Below are 18,928 nucleotides of genomic sequence, written 5' to 3'. Positions count from 1 at the left end.
AGATCAGCGAATGGGGAGAGCGAGAGAAAGAGGGGTGAAGAGAGAGGGGGAGAACGGGAGGAGAGAGAGATTATAGTTTCTGTTACCACAGCTGTTGGGTAAAACATTATTTTAACTATTTGATCCATGCCTTGTGCAGAGAGCATTAATTGACCATTTGAAATAAGGTTTCTCTCTCTCGCTTTTTGCTAGCTCTCTCTCTCTCTCAACTCCTATCAGACACGATAGTCCTTGGCTCAGCTATAGCAGTTTTAGTGGTGTACATGTGGTGCTGGGAGATACCAACAGTCTATGGGATACATCAGGGATCATCAACTACATCATTTGTAAGAAAACACAATGCCAAGAGTGTGCAAAACTGTCATCAAGGCAACGGGTGGCTACTTTGAAGAATCTAAAATATATTTTGATTTCTTTAACACTTTTTTTGGTTACTACATGATTCCATATGTGTTATTTCATAGTTTTGACATTCGTAACTATTATTCTACAATGTAGAAAATAGTAAAAATAACAAAAATGAATGAGTAGGTGTGTCCAAACCTTGAATGAGTAGGTGTGTCCAAACTTTTGACTGGTGCTGTATATACACGGTGTATTCAGACCCCTTGACTTTTCCCAGATTTTGTTACGTTACAGCCTTATTCTAAAATGTATTAAATAAAAACATTTTCAACTTCAGTCTACTCAAATGCCCCATAATGACAAAGCGGGAAAAAAATTGCTTGTAAAACTTTTTATGAACCTTTATTTAAACAGTCTCAATGAGAGAACTCTAACAAGAAAGCCCTGTGTACGTTTACAAATAAAACACTAATAAAACACAACAGCCCTGCATAAAAATTACAAATAAAACACTAATTAAACACAACAGCTCTGCATAAACATTACAAATAAAACACTAATTAAACACAACAGCTCTGCATAAACATTACAAATAAAACACTAATAAAACACAACAGCCCTGCATAAACATTACAAATAAAACACAACAGCTCTGCATAAACATTACAAATAAAACACTAATAAAACACAACAGCCCTGCATACAAATTACAAATGAAACACTAATAAAACACAACAGCTCTGCATAAACATTACAAATAAAACACTAAAACACAACAGCCCTGCATAAACATTACAAATAAAACACTAATAAAACACAATAGCCCTGCATAAACATTACAAATAAAACACAACATTAAACATATTTAAGAAAAGCAATCTCATTCTGTAACAACAAAAGTTTCCAATAAATAATTGTAATATCTCATTGCAAGGAATTCTGTGTATTGTTCCACACAAGGGGCAATAAAACTAAAAGCAGATTTTCCCAATACTGTGCAGACCAAAGGGATCTCCAGAGTTAACCATCCCTGAGAACGGGTTAGGTCATTTGTACGTCTATAAATGAATCAATGAAGAAATGTGCGGAGGAAGGAAGCTTCTGAAAGGCTGCTTTGTAAATAAATAAGAGTGCAGCTCTCTTCTTACAGACAGAAGAATAAAGAATACAATGATGCGTCCTAAAACCATCCCCGGTGATAAAATGTATTGCTGAATGGAATACCGAGTCCAATGGTTTCAAAACCGAGGCTACCACTTGCATATAAATAATGTCACCATAGTCTATTACAGAGAGAAGTGTTTGAACAATTTTCCTTCTGTTTTCAGAACTCACGCAGGATTTATTTCTATATATATAAAAAATATATATATATATATATCAGATCTCAGCTTCTTTGTCAAGTTTTCACATTTTTTTTTTTTTCTCCCATTTTTAAAATAACATCAAAGTGATCAGGAATACAGTATAGACATTGTTAATGTTGTAAATGACTATTGTAGCAGGAAACGGCTGATTTACATGTTTTTATGGGATATCTACATAGGCGTACAGAGGCCCATTATCAGCAACTATCACTCCTGTGTTCCAATGGCACGTTGTGTTAGCCTTTTTAAAATGATAAACTTGGATTAACTATTTGATCATTAGAAAAACCTTTTGCAATTATGTTAGCACAGCTGGAAACTTGTGCTGATTTTAAAGAAGCAATAAAACTGGCCTTTAGACTAGTTGAGTATCTGGAGCATCAGCATTTGTGGGTTTGATGACAGGCTCGAAATGTCCAGAAACAGAAACGTCAGTTTATTCTTGTTCTGAGAATTGAAGGCTGTTCTATGTGAGAAATTGCCAATAAACTGAATCTCGTACAACGCTGTGTACTACTCCCTTCACAGAATAGCGCAAACTGTCTCTAACCAGAATAGAAAGAGGAGTGGGAGGCCTCGGTGCACAACTGAGCAAGAGGACAAGTACATTAGAGTGTCTAGTTTGAGAAACAGACGCCTCACATGTCCTCAACTGGCAGCTTCATTAAATAGTACCCGCAAAACACCAGTCTCAACTTCAACAGTGAAGAGGCTACTCCGGGATGCTGGCCTTCTAGGCAGAGATGCAAAGAAAAAGCCATATCTCAGACTGGCCAATGAAAAGATTATGATGGGCAAAAGAACACGGACACTGGACAGAGGAAGATTGGAAAAAAGTGTTATGGACAGACTAATCTAAGTATGAGGTGATTGGAACACAAAGAAGAACATTCGTGAGATGCAGAAAAAATGAAGATGCTGGAGCCATCTGTCAAGCATGGTGGAGGCAATGTGATGGTCTGGCGGTGCTTTGGTGGTGGTAAAATGATAGATTTGTACAGGGTAAAAGGGATCTTGAAGAAGGAATGCCATCACTCCATTTTGCAACGCCATGACATACCCCTTGGACGGCGCTGAATTGGAGCCAATTTCCTCCTACAACAGGACAATGACCCAAAGCACAGCTCCAAACTATGCAAGAACAATTTAGGGAAGAAGCAGTCAGCTGGTTTTCTGTCTATAATGGAGTGGCCAGCACAGTCACCTGATCTCAACCCTATTTAGCTGTTGTGGGAGCAGCTTGACCGTATGGTATGTAAGAAGTGCCCATCATGCCAATCCAACTTGTGGGAGGTGCTTCAGGAAGCATGGGGTGAAATCTCGTCAGATTACCTCAACAAATTGACAACTAGAATGCCAAAAGTCTGCAAGGCTGTAATTGCTGCAAATTGAGGATTCTTTGACGAAAGCAAAGTTTGACGGATACAATTATTATTTAAATGAAAAATCATTATTTATAACCTTGTCAACATCTTGACTATATTTCCTATTCATTTTGCAACTCATTTCATGGAAAACAAGGACATTTCTAAGTGACCCCAAACTTTTGAACGGTAGTGTATACATGTTAAATTAAAGATGTGGGTTATTGAGCCAACAATGAGGGATGCTGCACACTTGAGCAGACCTGGGTCCAAATGGTCGGCCCCTGTAGATTTCTTAATGTCTAATGCCAACAACATATCAAGGACTCAATTGTCTGTGAATTGCCAAAAGGAAAATCCCTGATGGACATTTTCAAAATGATTCAGTAAAATTCCACCCATGAACATCCAGTACGTTGTCATAGTGTGTAGGTTTTTGAGTTCTTTCCAAGAGAGAGCCTGCAGAAATAAAATGTTGATTTAAATTAATTAATGATATCAATGTTATCAGTAATAGGGCCAGACTCTACATTAATTTGTAAGGGAAGAGTAGAGGAAGTGCAACCCTTTAAAGATTTCACAGTTTTCCAGAATTTATATGTATTTCCTGTACAGTCAGCTAGAGTGTTAACATAATAATCAGATGTAGCTTTTCAAACAAGTTTTACACAGATTTCTCAATTCTCTGAAGGATTGCCAGTCCCGGCCGGAGTCAGTACTTTTAGCCATGCTCATCTGCAATGTTGTTAAAAACATTAATAAAGTGAATTTAGAGCCATTTCAGAATCCGGTATATCTAAGATACCATTAAGATCGCAATGGTAAAAAAGCTTGTTCACAATTTGTTTTACATTTTCTCCTTGTAGTAATGCATGGTTTTGCCTTAGGAGTCCAAACATATCTAATGCAGACAATAGAAAGTGATCACTAATATCCAGGGAGAAAACACCACTAGCCACAAATTTCTCTGGCGTATTTGTAAAGATATAGTCAATTAGATTTGGTTGTGTGGGTTTGTTAATCAGCGGAGGGAGGTTTAGGTTATTACAAAAATCCTTTAAACCGACTGAGTCTTGGGTTCCCCAGGACAGGTTAGAGTCACCTATGACAAGCATCTCAGAAGTAGAAAAATAAGATATTAAGTCAGTGAGACTAGGTTACCTGGGGCGGCAGGTAGCTTAGTAGATAGAGCGTTGGGCCAGTAACCCGAAAGGTTGCTGGATTGAATCCCTGAGCTGACTAGGTAAAAATATGTCGTTCTGTTCCCCGGTAGGCCATCATTGTAAATAAGAATTTGTTCTTAATTGACTTTCCTAGTTTAAAAAACCAAACATTTCTTCGTGAAGGGAGGGCGGTAGACTTGCAGAACCAGTTACTTTTGAATTAGAACCTAGTTGTAAGACTTAAAGCTAGAAATTCAAATTGTTTAGGCTGACAAGGTAAAAATCTGTCTTTCTGCTCCTGAGCAAGGCAGTTAACCCACTGTTCCCCGGGCGCCGAAGACGTGGATGTCGATTTTAAGGCAGCCCGCCGCACCTCTCTGATTCAGAGGGGTTGGGTTAAATGTGGAAGACACATTTCAGTTGAAGGCATTCAGTTGTACAACTGACTAGGTATCCCCCTTTCCCTGGAAGGACACCAATAATAATAATAATAAGAGACTTGCTTGGGCCAAGAAACACGAGCAATGGATATTACAGTGGTGGAGATCTGTCTTTTGGTTTGATGAGTCCAAATTTGAGATTTTTGGTTCCATCTGCCGTGTCTTTGTGAGACGCAGAGTAGGTGAACAGATGGTCTCTGCATGTGTGGTTCCCACCGTGAAGCATGGAGGAGATGGTGTGGGGGTGCTTTTCTGGCAACACTGTCTGTGATTTATTTGGAATTCTAGACACACTTCACCAACATGGCTACCACAGCATTCTGCAGCGATACGCCATCTCATCTGGTTTGCGCTTAGTGGGACTATCATTTGTTTGTCAACAGAACAATGACCCAATACACCTCCAGGCTGTGTAAGGGCTATTTGACCAAGAAGGAGAGTGATGGAGTACTGCAGCAGATGACCTGGCCTCCACAATCACCCGACCTCAACCCAATTGAGATGGTTTGGGATGAGTTGGACCGCAGAGTTAAGGAAAAGCAGCCAACAGGTGCTCAGCATGTGGGAACTCCTTCAAGATTGTTGGAAAAGCATTCCAAGTTAAGCTGGTTAAGAAAATGCCAAGAGTGTGCAAAGCTGTCATCAAGGCAAAGGGTGGCTACTTTGAAGAATCAAAAATATATTTTGATTTGTTTAACACTTTTTTTTAGAAACCACATGATTCCATATGTTTTATTTCATAGTTTTGATGTCTTCACTATTATTCTACAATGTAGAAAATAGTAAAAAATAAAGAAAAACACTTGAATGAGTAGGTGTGTCCAAACTTTTGACTGGTACTAATATATATATAACCACACTCATGCCAAATTCGGCCCGCAGGCCGCCAGTTGGGGGACCCTGGGATAGTCCTCCCAGGGCTGAAGTTGTGAACACCAACATGATGGCATCTGGGACAAAAAAAAATTTTTTCTGGTATTGCCCTAAATGTTAACTGAAGTTCACACAATTTTATTTTTTCACCTATGTTGTCTGTGACTCTCTTTGATTGCATCAAACATCAATATGAAGTGAATGTGTTCAAACCAAATCCCTTACTTTAACTTAGTATGGACTCAGCATTGCTGACATATATACAGTATGCTTCCTCAAGTGTTGTTCTTAGATCAGGTGAACAACTGCAGCTCCGGAACGTATTCCTATAGTCAAAGAAGAGACAGGTGTACTTACTAATATTATGTTATATCTTGCCCTGAGAATCTGCGAAGGTGAAAGTGCTCATTACCTTATATATTGAACCATCTGTAGGCTCTTTACCAACAGATTTACTACCAGACTTCCAGCTGCTTCTATGCACAGAACATATTTTGTCTTAATGTGTTATAAATTCCTTGTAGCAGATGCATCTGCCATATTGCAAGCAGGGGGCCACTTTTAGTCTATTGAGATGCACCCATGCATTTTCTCTTGGTGTTTTACTAGAATGGAATCTAGTTTTCCTCTCCTGTATTTGGCACTACCGAGGCAGTGGCCAGTAGAACTAATCACTCACTAATGGCAGCCTCCCACAACTCAATCTCCGCAAGCTAAACATAATTTCCCTCCGCAACCAGGCGATATGTTTATTTTTTTATAACCTTTTATTTAACTAGGCAAATCGGTTAAGAACAAATTCTTATTTACAATGACGGCCTAGGAACAGTGAGTTAACTGCCTTGTTCAGGGGCAGAACGGCAGATTTTTACCTTGTCAGCTCGGGGATTGTGTGTGTGTGTCACATTTAAAAAAAATTCAAGCTCATTTGTCTTTTTAATTAGTTTGTCACGGCCGTTTATGGTCCCAGTTTGAAGTTGTTTGTGTGTGCATGTGCGTGCGCGATTCACCATGGTTTTAATCGGATTGTGTTTTGGATTATGTTCAAGGACACCCCAATCCAGAACATTTCCTGTGGGAGGAGTACTTAGAAGACAATGGTTCCACGGCGGTTCCAAGCCAGGCTTTCTGTATGGTAAGCAGTAAGCACTAGGAACAGCTGGCTAGCTTTGTATCAGACAGCGCTCTGTGTGTGTGTGTGTGTGAGTCACACGGCACCATTGTTGTTCCAAGGCTCTGCTGCAATCTAACAGCTTCTTTAGTGTTTCATAATGATATCCTTTATTGTCTAAAAATCTCCTACAAACAATTGAAATTGAAGGCAGTTTAATAACGGTTGTGGTTAGGTTCCTTTTCACAATAATGACACAAGTCATGTTTTCCTCAGTTTGACATCGGTTTGTCACTTTCCCAGACCTGGGCCCGTATCCACAAAGCATCTCAGAAAAGGTGCTAGGAAACCTGTTTTAGACTAAAACAACTCACAGCTCAGAGTAGGTTTTAGGATGATGTTAAGACAGGGCCCAGATCATATCTGAGCCAGGAGGAAAATCAACTCATAAAAGTTTATCTCAGCTGGTAATCACGACCTTTTGAGGTACCGCAAAGGAAAGATAGTGATGACGCTCATTGACACTGTTCAGTGGTTGTCCGAAGCATGCACAGCTGGCGATGACTCATCGCGGTTGGTTATGTAACTATACATGGAATGTTGCAATGTTAAAGCGATTGATATAATTTTCACCTGACATGATCACTTTGCCTACTCTTAATTCTTGGCATGTTGGCACACATTTTTATTTTTTTTAACCAATTCTGATGCTCCCGTTTTAACAACTTTAAATTGCTTTGGAACAGTTGGCATCAAATCACTTGCCGATAATGTTGCATAAAACATTTGAAAGATTTATCCATTTTCATTGAACACAATCAAAGTTAACGTGGGCCCTAGATGGCTTCGATTGACCAATTTATAGGCATGCCCAATTAAGGCATATTTTTTAAACAACATGATATTGCTCTCCAAAGGGATAACTTCGAATAACATGATTTAGGTTTATTAAATAATACAATTAAAAATACTATTATTTATTAGCCTATGTGTTTTATAAGTATTTAGTCATATCATGTGAAATAATTTTCAAAAGATCCAGACATATTGTTGCATGTGGGTGTAGATTATTTATAGATGCTGTTACATGTAGGTGTAGATTATTTATAGATTGATCATATCGTAATATCAAAGCATTCATGACACATGTGGCGCATGAACCACTGACTCAATGCCCTTTTCTATTATCAAGACACTTGTACAACTCTTAACTGGTTAGGACAGCTCGTGATGTGTCCTAAAATATCTGTTTACTTAGTCGGAGTCCTATGACTAAAATGTTTCTTGCATAGCTTTTATTTTTACATATAAGAGTAGGAGTTACGACCAATTTTAGACCCTGAGACGATATATGGATACGGCCCCTGTCATTCTCATTCAGAAACTCCCTGTGTCAAACTCAGACTTCCTCTCTGCCCTAAAGATCTCCACTGTCAACTTCCTCTTCCCTGCATGACATCTGCACAGCTCCACACAGTCTCACACCCTCAAATCCTCTCCTCTGGCTGACGGGGCCTGTCCTCACCTCTGCTTTCATCCACTCGGCATGCTCTGCTTTCCTGTCTGAGAGCTGAGTACAGTGTGACTGACAGCCCTTTCCTGTCTTCCATCTCCACCCCTGCGGTATGTCTCTCTCGCTCCCCTCACTTCCTCCTTTCTCTTCCCCATCACAGAGAGCTCCTCATAGTTTCCCGGTGAACATGAAACTGGAGGCGGTGGACAGGAGGAACCCCATGCTGGTCCGTGTGGCCACCGTCTCAGACACTGAAGACTACAGGGTCAAGGTGAGGGGGAGGAAGGTGAAGAGGTGGGGTAAGAGAGGACGATGGAGTGAGAGGGGAAGGATTGATGGTGAACCAAATTAAAGGATGATTGCGGGGGTGAGAGGAGGTGAGGGGATGAGAAGAGGGCATGTGGAAAGAAGTAAGATTGAATCTCATCGCTATTTCTGATTATTGCATTACCTTTGTGTCTTCAGAAATATATATATTTTTGAGGAGGTGAGGAGGCCTGCTGAGTGACATGGTAGATGAAGCTGAGCTGGCAGCTCCTACACCACATCTGTTCAGGACTGCTTCTCTGTGAAATGAGCAGGCTGGAGAGTCTGCAGAAGCCACTTGGTGGTGCTGCTCTTGTTAAACCACTAACAAGCCTTGTACTGAGACTTGGTAGTGTGTGTGCCAGGGCGCGTGCCCTGTGTGCCAGGGCGCGTGCCCTGTGTGCCAGGGCGCGTGCCCTGTGTGCCAGGGCGCGTGCCCTTTGTACTGCATGCCAATGAGTTTGCGCACATGCCTGATGTGTGTATTGGGTGTTTATACAGTTGATGATTGACAGAGCACTGTCTCTCATTTCTCACCATATTTGTCCTATCGCGTCACGCTGCTCAGTCAGTCTAGTAGAGAAATCCCCCAACGTGCCCCCCAGTGTGATTAAAACCCCCTAGAGTCGATTTCCGCGCCCCCTCAATCGACTGCATCCGCCGACGTCGAACTTTCGCATCTGCGGTGAAAGGTGACAGAGCTAGATTGATGTTTGTCAGACCATGAGACATCCCGAAAATTGGTCTTCTCACAACATCATCTATAGCGTCCGAAGGGTTTGGCCTAGAAACTATTATGACCCTCTATGAAAAGATGAGACGCTCACAAACATGATGGTGTTCTCCGTTTTGCTCTATAAAAAAACGTCTTGGGACTCAGCAGAAGTCGGTACTGTCGTCCTGCCAACTTCTGTCTGTAGTGTCCCAACAGTTTTGCTCTAGAACGCTCACAGGACTCGAGACTCGTCTGAAGGTCCGCCGGTACCAGTTAAAACTAATTATGGAAGTGTATATATGGAGACAGTTTAGTGTAAAAAAATAATGGGTCAAATACATGTACAAAATAATTTGTTTTAAATGCTAATGCTTCCTGATCTATCTCAGACACTTCAGAACAAACTATCTGTTGTTCCATGTAGTGAATCTGTTATTCAAGGCGTTTTTATCGGCTAAAAGCACTAAGGCCAAATTAAATGTATCTTTAAAAAAAAAAAATATATATTTTTATTTTTTTATTTTTATATTTGTATTACTTTTAAGGGGTCTTAAAATTCAAAATCAAATAGCTAAGTGATCCTTGGTATGACCTATATGACCTATTCCATATAGTTTAATAGAACCCCTCTCCCTCGGCTTAGACAGGGCTTAGACTGTAGAGGGTTCATGATTTATGTGATCAGACAGGCGTCATTAACTCCTAGTGGCTTTAGCATGTGTCAAAGCAGTTTATGGACTGCGTTGATTCTCCCCCACCCGGCCCACAGTTAAAATGGCATCCGTCTTCACAGGAACCCTCTCGTCATCCGTCTTCACAGGAACCCTCTCGTCATCCGTCTTCACAGGAACCCTCTCGTCATCCGTCTTCACAGGAACCCTCTCGTCATCCGTCTTCACAGGAACCCTCTCGGCATCCGTCTTCACAGGAACCCTCTCGGCATCCGTCTTCACAGGAACCCTCTCGGCATCCGTCTTCACAGGAACCCTCTCGGCATCCGTCTTCACAGGAACCCTCTCGGCATCCGTCTTCACAGGAACCCTCTCGGCATCCGTCTTCACAGGAACCCTCTCGGCATCCGTCTTCACAGGAACCCTCTCGGCATCCGTCTTCACAGGAACCCTCTCGGCATCCGTCTTCACAGGAACCCTCTCGGCATCCGTCTTCACAGGAACCCTCTCGGCATCCGTCTTCACAGGAACCCTCTCGGCATCCGTCTTCACAGGAACCCTCTCGGCATCCGTCTTCACAGGAACCCTCTCGGCATCCGTCTTCACAGGAACCCTCTCGGCATCCGTCTTCACAGGAACCCTCTCGGCATCCGTCTTCACAGGAACCCTCTCGGCATCCGTCTTCACAGGAACCCTCTCGGCATCCGTCTTCACAGGAACCCTCTCGGCATCCGTCTTCACAGGAACCCTCTCGGCATCCGTCTTCACAGGAACCCTCTCGGCATCCGTCTTCACAGGAACCCTCTCGGCATCCGTCTTCACAGGAACCCTCTCGGCATCCGTCTTCACAGGAACCCTCTCGGCATCCGTTAGTGGTTAGTGCTACATAAGACATACACAGATTTATTTGTGTAGCTACTCTAGGGACACACACACAGGGGTCAAGCCTGCTAAATACCCTGGTGGAACACTATAGAACTACTGAGCCATGGTTATGAGCTGCAGCTTGTCAGTACTATAGCACCACTGAACCTATGAGCTGCTGCTTGTCAGTACTATAGCACCACTGAATCTATGAGCTGCTGCTTGTCAGTACTATAGCACCACTGAATCTATGAGCTGCTGCTTGTCAGTACTATAGCACCACTGAACCTATGAGCTGCAGCTTGTCAGTACTATAGCACCACTGAGCCATGGTTATGAACTGCTGCTTGTCAGTACTATAGCACCACTGAACCTATGAGCTGCTGCTTGTCAGTACTATAGCACCACTGAACCTATGAGCTGCTGCTTGTCAGTACTATAACTCCACTGATCCATGGTTATGAGCTGCAGCTTGTCAGTACTATAGCACCACTGATCCATGGTTATAAGCTGCAGCTTGTCAGTACTATAGCACCACTGAATCTATGAGCTGCAGCTTCTCAGTACTATAGCACCACTGAACCTATGAGCTGCTGCTTGTCAGTACTATAGCACCACTGAACCTATGAGCTGCTGCTTGTCAGTACTATAGCACCACTGAACCATGGTTATGAGCTGCAGCTTGTCAGTACTATAGCACCACTGAACCTATGAGCTGCTGCTTGTCAGTACTATAGCACCACTGAACCTATGAGCTGCTGCTTGTCAGTACTATAGCACCACTGATCCTATGAGCTGCAGCTTGTCAGTACTATAGCACCACTGAACCATGGTGATGAGCTGCTGCTTGTCAGTACTATAGCACCACTGATCCTATGAGCTGCAGCTTGTCAGTACTATAGCACCACTGAACCTATGAGCTGCAGCTTGTCAGTACTATAGCACCACTGATCCTATGAGCTGCAGCTTGTCAGTACTATAGCTCCACTGAATCTATGAGCTGCAGCTTGTCAGTACTATAGCACCACTGATCCTATGAGCTGCAGCTTGTCAGTACTATAGCACCACTGAACCTATGAGCTGCAGCTTGTCAGTACTATAGCACCACTGATCCTATGAGCTGCAGCTTGTCAGTACTATAGCACCACTGAACCTATGAGCTGCAGCTTGTCAGTACTATAGCACCACTGATCCTATGAGCTGCTGCTTGTCAGTACTATAGCACCACTGAACCTATGAGCTGCAGCTTGTCAGTACTATAGCACCACTGAACCTATGAGCTGCAGCTTGTCAGTACTATAGCACCACTGATCCTATGAGCTGCAGCTTGTCAGTACTATAGCACCACTGAACCTATGAGCTGCAGCTTGTCAGTACTATAGCACCACTGATCCTATGAGCTGCAGCTTGTCAGTACTATAGCACCACTGAACCTATGAGCTGCAGCTTGTCAGTACTATAGCACCACTGAACCTATGAGCTGCTGCTTGTCAGTACTATAGCACCACTGATCCATGGTTATGAGCTGCAGCTTGTCAGTACTATAGCACCACTGAACCTATGAGCTGCAGCTTGTCAGTACTATAGCACCACTGAACCTATGAGCTGCTGCTTGTCAGTACTATAACACCACTGATCCATGGTTATGAGCTGCTGCTTGTCAGTACTATAGCACCACTGAACCTATGAGCTGCTGCTTGTCAGTACTATAGCACCACTGAACCTATGAGCTGCAGCTTGTCAGTACTATAGCACCACTGATCCTATGAGCTGCAGCTTGTCAGTACTATAGCTCCACTGATCCTATGAGCTGCAGCTTGTCAGTACTATAGCACCACTGAACCATGGTGATGAGCTGCTGCTTGTCAGTACTATAGCACCACTGAATCTATGAGCTGCAGCTTGTCAGTACTATAGCACCACTGAATCTATGAGCTGCAGCTTGTCAGTACTATAGCACCACTGAATCTATGGTTATGAGCTGCAGCTTGTCAGTACTATAGCACCACTGAACCATGGTGATGAGCTGCTGCTTGTCAGTACTATAGCACCACTGATCCTATGAGCTGCAGCTTGTCAGTACTATAGCACCACTGATCCATGGTTATGAGCTGCAGCTTGTCAGTACTATAGCACCACTGAATCTATGAGCTGCAGCTTGTCAGTACTATAGCTCCACTGAACCTATGAGCTGCAGCTTGTCAGTACTATAGCACCACTGAATCTATGGTTATGAGCTGCAGCTTGTCAGTACTATAGCACCACTGAACCATGGTGATGAGCTGCTGCTTGTCAGTACTATAGCACCACTGATCCTATGAGCTGCAGCTTGTCAGTACTATAGCACCACTGAACCTATGAGCTGCAGCTTGTCAGTACTATAGCACCACTGATCCTATGAGCTGCAGCTTGTCAGTACTATAGCTCCACTGAATCTATGAGCTGCAGCTTGTCAGTACTATAGCACCACTGATCCATGGTTATGAGCTGCAGCTTGTCAGTACTATAGCACCACTGAATCTATGAGCTGCAGCTTGTCAGTACTATAGCACCACTGAATCTATGAGCTGCAGCTTGTCAGTACTATAGCTCCACTGAATCTATGAGCTGCAGCTTGTCAGTACTATAGCTCCACTGAATCTATGAGCTGCAGCTTGTCAGTACTATAGCACCACTGAGTCTATGAGCTGCTGCTTGTCAGTACTATAGCACCACTGAATCTATGAGCTGCAGCTTGTCAGTACTATAGCACCACTGAATCTATGAGCTGCAGCTTGTCAGTACTATAGCTCCACTGAATCTATGAGCTGCAGCTTGTCAGTACTATAGCTCCACTGAATCTATGAGCTGCAGCTTGTCAGTACTATAGCACCACTGAGTCTATGAGCTGCAGCTTGTCAGTACTATAGCTCCACTGAATCTATGAGCTGCAGCTTGTCAGTACTATAGCACCACTGAACCTATGAGCTGCTGCTTGTCAGTACTATAGCACCACTGAATCTACGAGCTGCTGCTTGTCAGTACTATAGCACCACTGAACCTATGAGCTGCTGCTTGTCAGTACTATAGCACCACTGAACCTATGAGCTGCAGCTTGTCAGTACTATAGCACCACTGATCCTATGAGCTGCAGCTTGTCAGTACTATAGCTCCACTGATCCTATGAGCTGCAGCTTGTCAGTACTATAGCACCACTGAACCATGGTGATGAGCTGCTGCTTGTCAGTACTATAGCACCACTGAATCTATGAGCTGCAGCTTGTCAGTACTATAGCACCACTGAATCTATGAGCTGCAGCTTGTCAGTACTATAGCACCACTGAATCTATGGTTATGAGCTGCAGCTTGTCAGTACTATAGCACCACTGAACCATGGTGATGAGCTGCTGCTTGTCAGTACTATAGCACCACTGATCCTATGAGCTGCAGCTTGTCAGTACTATAGCACCACTGATCCATGGTTATGAGCTGCAGCTTGTCAGTACTATAGCACCACTGAATCTATGAGCTGCAGCTTGTCAGTACTATAGCTCCACTGAACCTATGAGCTGCAGCTTGTCAGTACTATAGCACCACTGAATCTATGGTTATGAGCTGCAGCTTGTCAGTACTATAGCACCACTGAACCATGGTGATGAGCTGCTGCTTGTCAGTACTATAGCACCACTGATCCTATGAGCTGCAGCTTGTCAGTACTATAGCACCACTGAACCTATGAGCTGCAGCTTGTCAGTACTATAGCACCACTGATCCTATGAGCTGCAGCTTGTCAGTACTATAGCTCCACTGAATCTATGAGCTGCAGCTTGTCAGTACTATAGCACCACTGATCCATGGTTATGAGCTGCAGCTTGTCAGTACTATAGCACCACTGAATCTATGAGCTGCAGCTTGTCAGTACTATAGCACCACTGAATCTATGAGCTGCAGCTTGTCAGTACTATAGCTCCACTGAATCTATGAGCTGCAGCTTGTCAGTACTATAGCTCCACTGAATCTATGAGCTGCAGCTTGTCAGTACTATAGCACCACTGAGTCTATGAGCTGCTGCTTGTCAGTACTATAGCACCACTGAATCTATGAGCTGCAGCTTGTCAGTACTATAGCACCACTGAATCTATGAGCTGCAGCTTGTCAGTACTATAGCTCCACTGAATCTATGAGCTGCAGCTTGTCAGTACTATAGCTCCACTGAATCTATGAGCTGCAGCTTGTCAGTACTATAGCACCACTGAGTCTGAGCTGCAGCTTGTCAGTACTATAGCTCCACTGAATCTATGAGCTGCAGCTTGTCAGTACTATAGCACCACTGAACCTATGAGCTGCTGCTTGTCAGTACTATAGCACCACTGAATCTACGAGCTGCTGCTTGTCAGTACTATAGCACCACTGAACCTATGAGCTGCTGCTTGTCAGTACTATAGCACCACTGAACCTATGAGCTGCAGCTTGTCAGTACTATAGCACCACTGATCCTATGAGCTGCAGCTTGTCAGTACTATAGCTCCACTGATCCTATGAGCTGCAGCTTGTCAGTACTATAGCACCACTGAACCATGGTGATGAGCTGCTGCTTGTCAGTACTATAGCACCACTGAATCTATGAGCTGCAGCTTGTCAGTACTATAGCACCACTGAATCTATGAGCTGCAGCTTGTCAGTACTATAGCACCACTGAATCTATGGTTATGAGCTGCAGCTTGTCAGTACTATAGCACCACTGAACCATGGTGATGAGCTGCTGCTTGTCAGTACTATAGCACCACTGATCCTATGAGCTGCAGCTTGTCAGTACTATAGCACCACTGATCCATGGTTATGAGCTGCAGCTTGTCAGTACTATAGCACCACTGAATCTATGAGCTGCAGCTTGTCAGTACTATAGCTCCACTGAACCTATGAGCTGCAGCTTGTCAGTACTATAGCACCACTGAATCTATGGTTATGAGCTGCAGCTTGTCAGTACTATAGCACCACTGAACCATGGTGATGAGCTGCTGCTTGTCAGTACTATAGCACCACTGATCCTATGAGCTGCAGCTTGTCAGTACTATAGCACCACTGAACCTATGAGCTGCAGCTTGTCAGTACTATAGCACCACTGATCCTATGAGCTGCAGCTTGTCAGTACTATAGCTCCACTGAATCTATGAGCTGCAGCTTGTCAGTACTATAGCACCACTGATCCATGGTTATGAGCTGCAGCTTGTCAGTACTATAGCACCACTGAATCTATGAGCTGCAGCTTGTCAGTACTATAGCACCACTGAATCTATGAGCTGCAGCTTGTCAGTACTATAGCTCCACTGAATCTATGAGCTGCAGCTTGTCAGTACTATAGCTCCACTGAATCTATGAGCTGCAGCTTGTCAGTACTATAGCACCACTGAGTCTATGAGCTGCTGCTTGTCAGTACTATAGCACCACTGAATCTATGAGCTGCAGCTTGTCAGTACTATAGCACCACTGAATCTATGAGCTGCAGCTTGTCAGTACTATAGCTCCACTGAATCTATGAGCTGCAGCTTGTCAGTACTATAGCTCCACTGAATCTATGAGCTGCAGCTTGTCAGTACTATAGCACCACTGAGTCTATGAGCTGCAGCTTGTCAGTACTATAGCTCCACTGAATCTATGAGCTGCAGCTTGTCAGTACTATAGCACCACTGAACCTATGAGCTGCTGCTTGTCAGTACTATAGCACCACTGAATCTACGAGCTGCTGCTTGTCAGTACTATAGCACCACTGAACCTATGAGCTGCAGCTTGTCAGTACTATAGCACCACTGAGCCATGGTTATGAGCTGCAGCTTGTCAGTACTATAGCACCACTGAATCTATGAGCTGCTGCTTGTCAGTACTATAGCACCACTGAACCTATGAGCTGCTGCTTGTCAGTACTATAGCACCACTGAACCTATGAGCTGCTGCTTGTCAGTACTATAACTCCACTGATCCATGGTTATGAGCTGCAGCTTGTCAGTACTATAGCACCACTGATCCATGGTTATAAGCTGCAGCTTGTCAGTACTATAGCACCACTGAATCTATGAGCTGCAGCTTCTCAGTACTATAGCACCACTGAACCTATGAGCTGCTGCTTGTCAGTACTATAGCACCACTGAACCTATGAGCTGCTGCTTGTCAGTACTATAGCACCACTGAACCATGGTTATGAGCTGCAGCTTGTCAGTACTATAGCACCACTGAACCTATGAGCTGCTGCTTGTCAGTACTATAGCACCACTGAACCTATGAGCTGCTGCTTGTCAGTACTATAGCACCACTGATCCTATGAGCTGCAGCTTGTCAGTACTATAGCACCACTGAACCATGGTGATGAGCTGCTGCTTGTCAGTACTATAGCACCACTAATCCTATGAGCTGCAGCTTGTCAGTACTATAGCACCACTGAACCTATGAGCTGCAGCTTGTCAGTACTATAGCACCACTGATCCTATGAGCTGCAGCTTGTCAGTACTGTAGCACCACTGAATCTATGAGCTGCAGCTTGTCAGTACTATAGCTCCACTGAATCTATGACCTGCAGCTTGTCAGTACTATAGCACCACTGATCCTATGAGCTGCAGCTTGTCAGTACTATAGCACCACTGAACCTATGAGCTGCAGCTTGTCAGTACTATAGCACCACTGATCCTATGAGCTGCAGCTTGTCAGTACTATAGCACCACTGAACCTATGAGCTGCAGCTTGTCAGTACTATAGCACCACTGATCCTATGAGCTGCTGCTTGTCAGTACTATAGCACCACTGAACCTATGAGCTGCAGCTTGTCAGTACTATAGCACCACTGAACCTATGAGCTGCAGCTTGTCAGTACTATAGCACCACTGATCCTATGAGCTGCAGCTTGTCAGTACTATAGCACCACTGAACCTATGAGCTGCAGCTTGTCAGTACTATAGCACCACTGATCCTATGAGCTGCAGCTTGTCAGTACTATAGCACCACTGAACCTATGAGCTGCTGCTTGTCAGTACTATAGCACCACTGATCCATGGTTATGAGCTGCAGCTTGTCAGTACTATAGCACCACTGAACCTATGAGCTGCAGCTTGTCAGTACTATAGCACCACTGAACCTATGAGCTGCTGCTTGTCAGTACTATAACACCACTGATCCATGGTTATGAGCTGCTGCTTGTCAGTACTATAGCACCACTGAACCTATGAGCTGCTGCTTGTCAGTACTATAGCACCACTGAACCTATGAGCTGCAGCTTGTCAGTACTATAGCACCACTGATCCTATGAGCTGCAGCTTGTCAGTACTATAGCTCCACTGATCCTATGAGCTGCAGCTTGTCAGTACTATAGCACCACTGAACCATGGTGATGAGCTGCTGCTTGTCAGTACTATAGCACCACTGAATCTATGGTTATGAACTGCAGCTTGTCAGTACTATAGCACCACTGAATCTATGGTTATGAGCTGCAGCTTGTCAGTACTATAGCACCACTGAACCATGGTGATGAGCTGCTGCTTGTCAGTACTATAGCACCACTGATCCTATGAGCTGCAGCTTGTCAGTACTATAGCACCACTGATCCATGGTTATGAGCTGCAGCTTGTCAGTACTATAGCACCACTGAATCTATGAGCTGCAGCTTGTCAGTACTATAGCTCCACTGAACCTATGAGCTGCAGCTTGTCAGTACTATAGCACCACTGAATCTATGGTTATGAGCTGCAGCTTGTCAGTACTATAGCACCACTGAACCATGGTGATGAGTTGCTGCTTGTCAGTACTATAGCACCACTGATCCTATGAGCTGCAGCTTGTCAGTACTATAGCACCACTGAACCTATGAGCTGCAGCTTGTCAGTACTATAGCACCACTGATCCTATGAGCTGCAGCTTGTCAGTACTATAGCTCCACTGAATCTATGAGCTGCAGCTTGTCAGTACTATAGCACCACTGATCCATGGTTATGAGCTGCAGCTTGTCAGTACTATAGCACCACTGAATCTATGAGCTGCAGCTTGTCAGTACTATAGCACCACTGAATCTATGAGCTGCAGCTTGTCAGTACTATAGCTCCACTGAATCTATGAGCTGCAGCTTGTCAGTACTATAGCACCACTGAGTCTGAGCTGCTGCTTGTCAGTACTATAGCACCACTGAATCTATGAGCTGCAGCTTGTCAGTACTATAGCACCACTGAATCTATGAGC

The 18,928-nt window shown here is 43.8% G+C and overlaps 1 protein-coding gene across 5 annotated transcripts in view; it reads left to right on the top strand.

Moving 5' to 3' along the window:
• Positions 1–18,928, top strand: part of LOC139583361 (lethal(3)malignant brain tumor-like protein 4) — a 151,697-nt gene that overhangs the window by 36,532 nt on the left and 96,237 nt on the right. For all 5 annotated transcript variants that reach the window (XM_071414349.1, XM_071414348.1, XM_071414347.1 and 2 more), the window contains exons 11-12: positions 6,602–6,687; positions 8,337–8,447. In XM_071414349.1, coding sequence (XP_071270450.1) covers positions 6,602–6,687; positions 8,337–8,447 — 197 coding nt within the window. The remainder of the gene's footprint in view (positions 1–6,601; positions 6,688–8,336; positions 8,448–18,928) is intronic.

This window comes from Salvelinus alpinus, chromosome 8 (genome assembly GCF_045679555.1).
Source record: "Salvelinus alpinus chromosome 8, SLU_Salpinus.1, whole genome shotgun sequence".
Classification (NCBI taxonomy): domain Eukaryota; kingdom Metazoa; phylum Chordata; class Actinopteri; order Salmoniformes; family Salmonidae; genus Salvelinus; species Salvelinus alpinus.
This window is presented reverse-complemented; position numbering and strand designations above follow the sequence as displayed.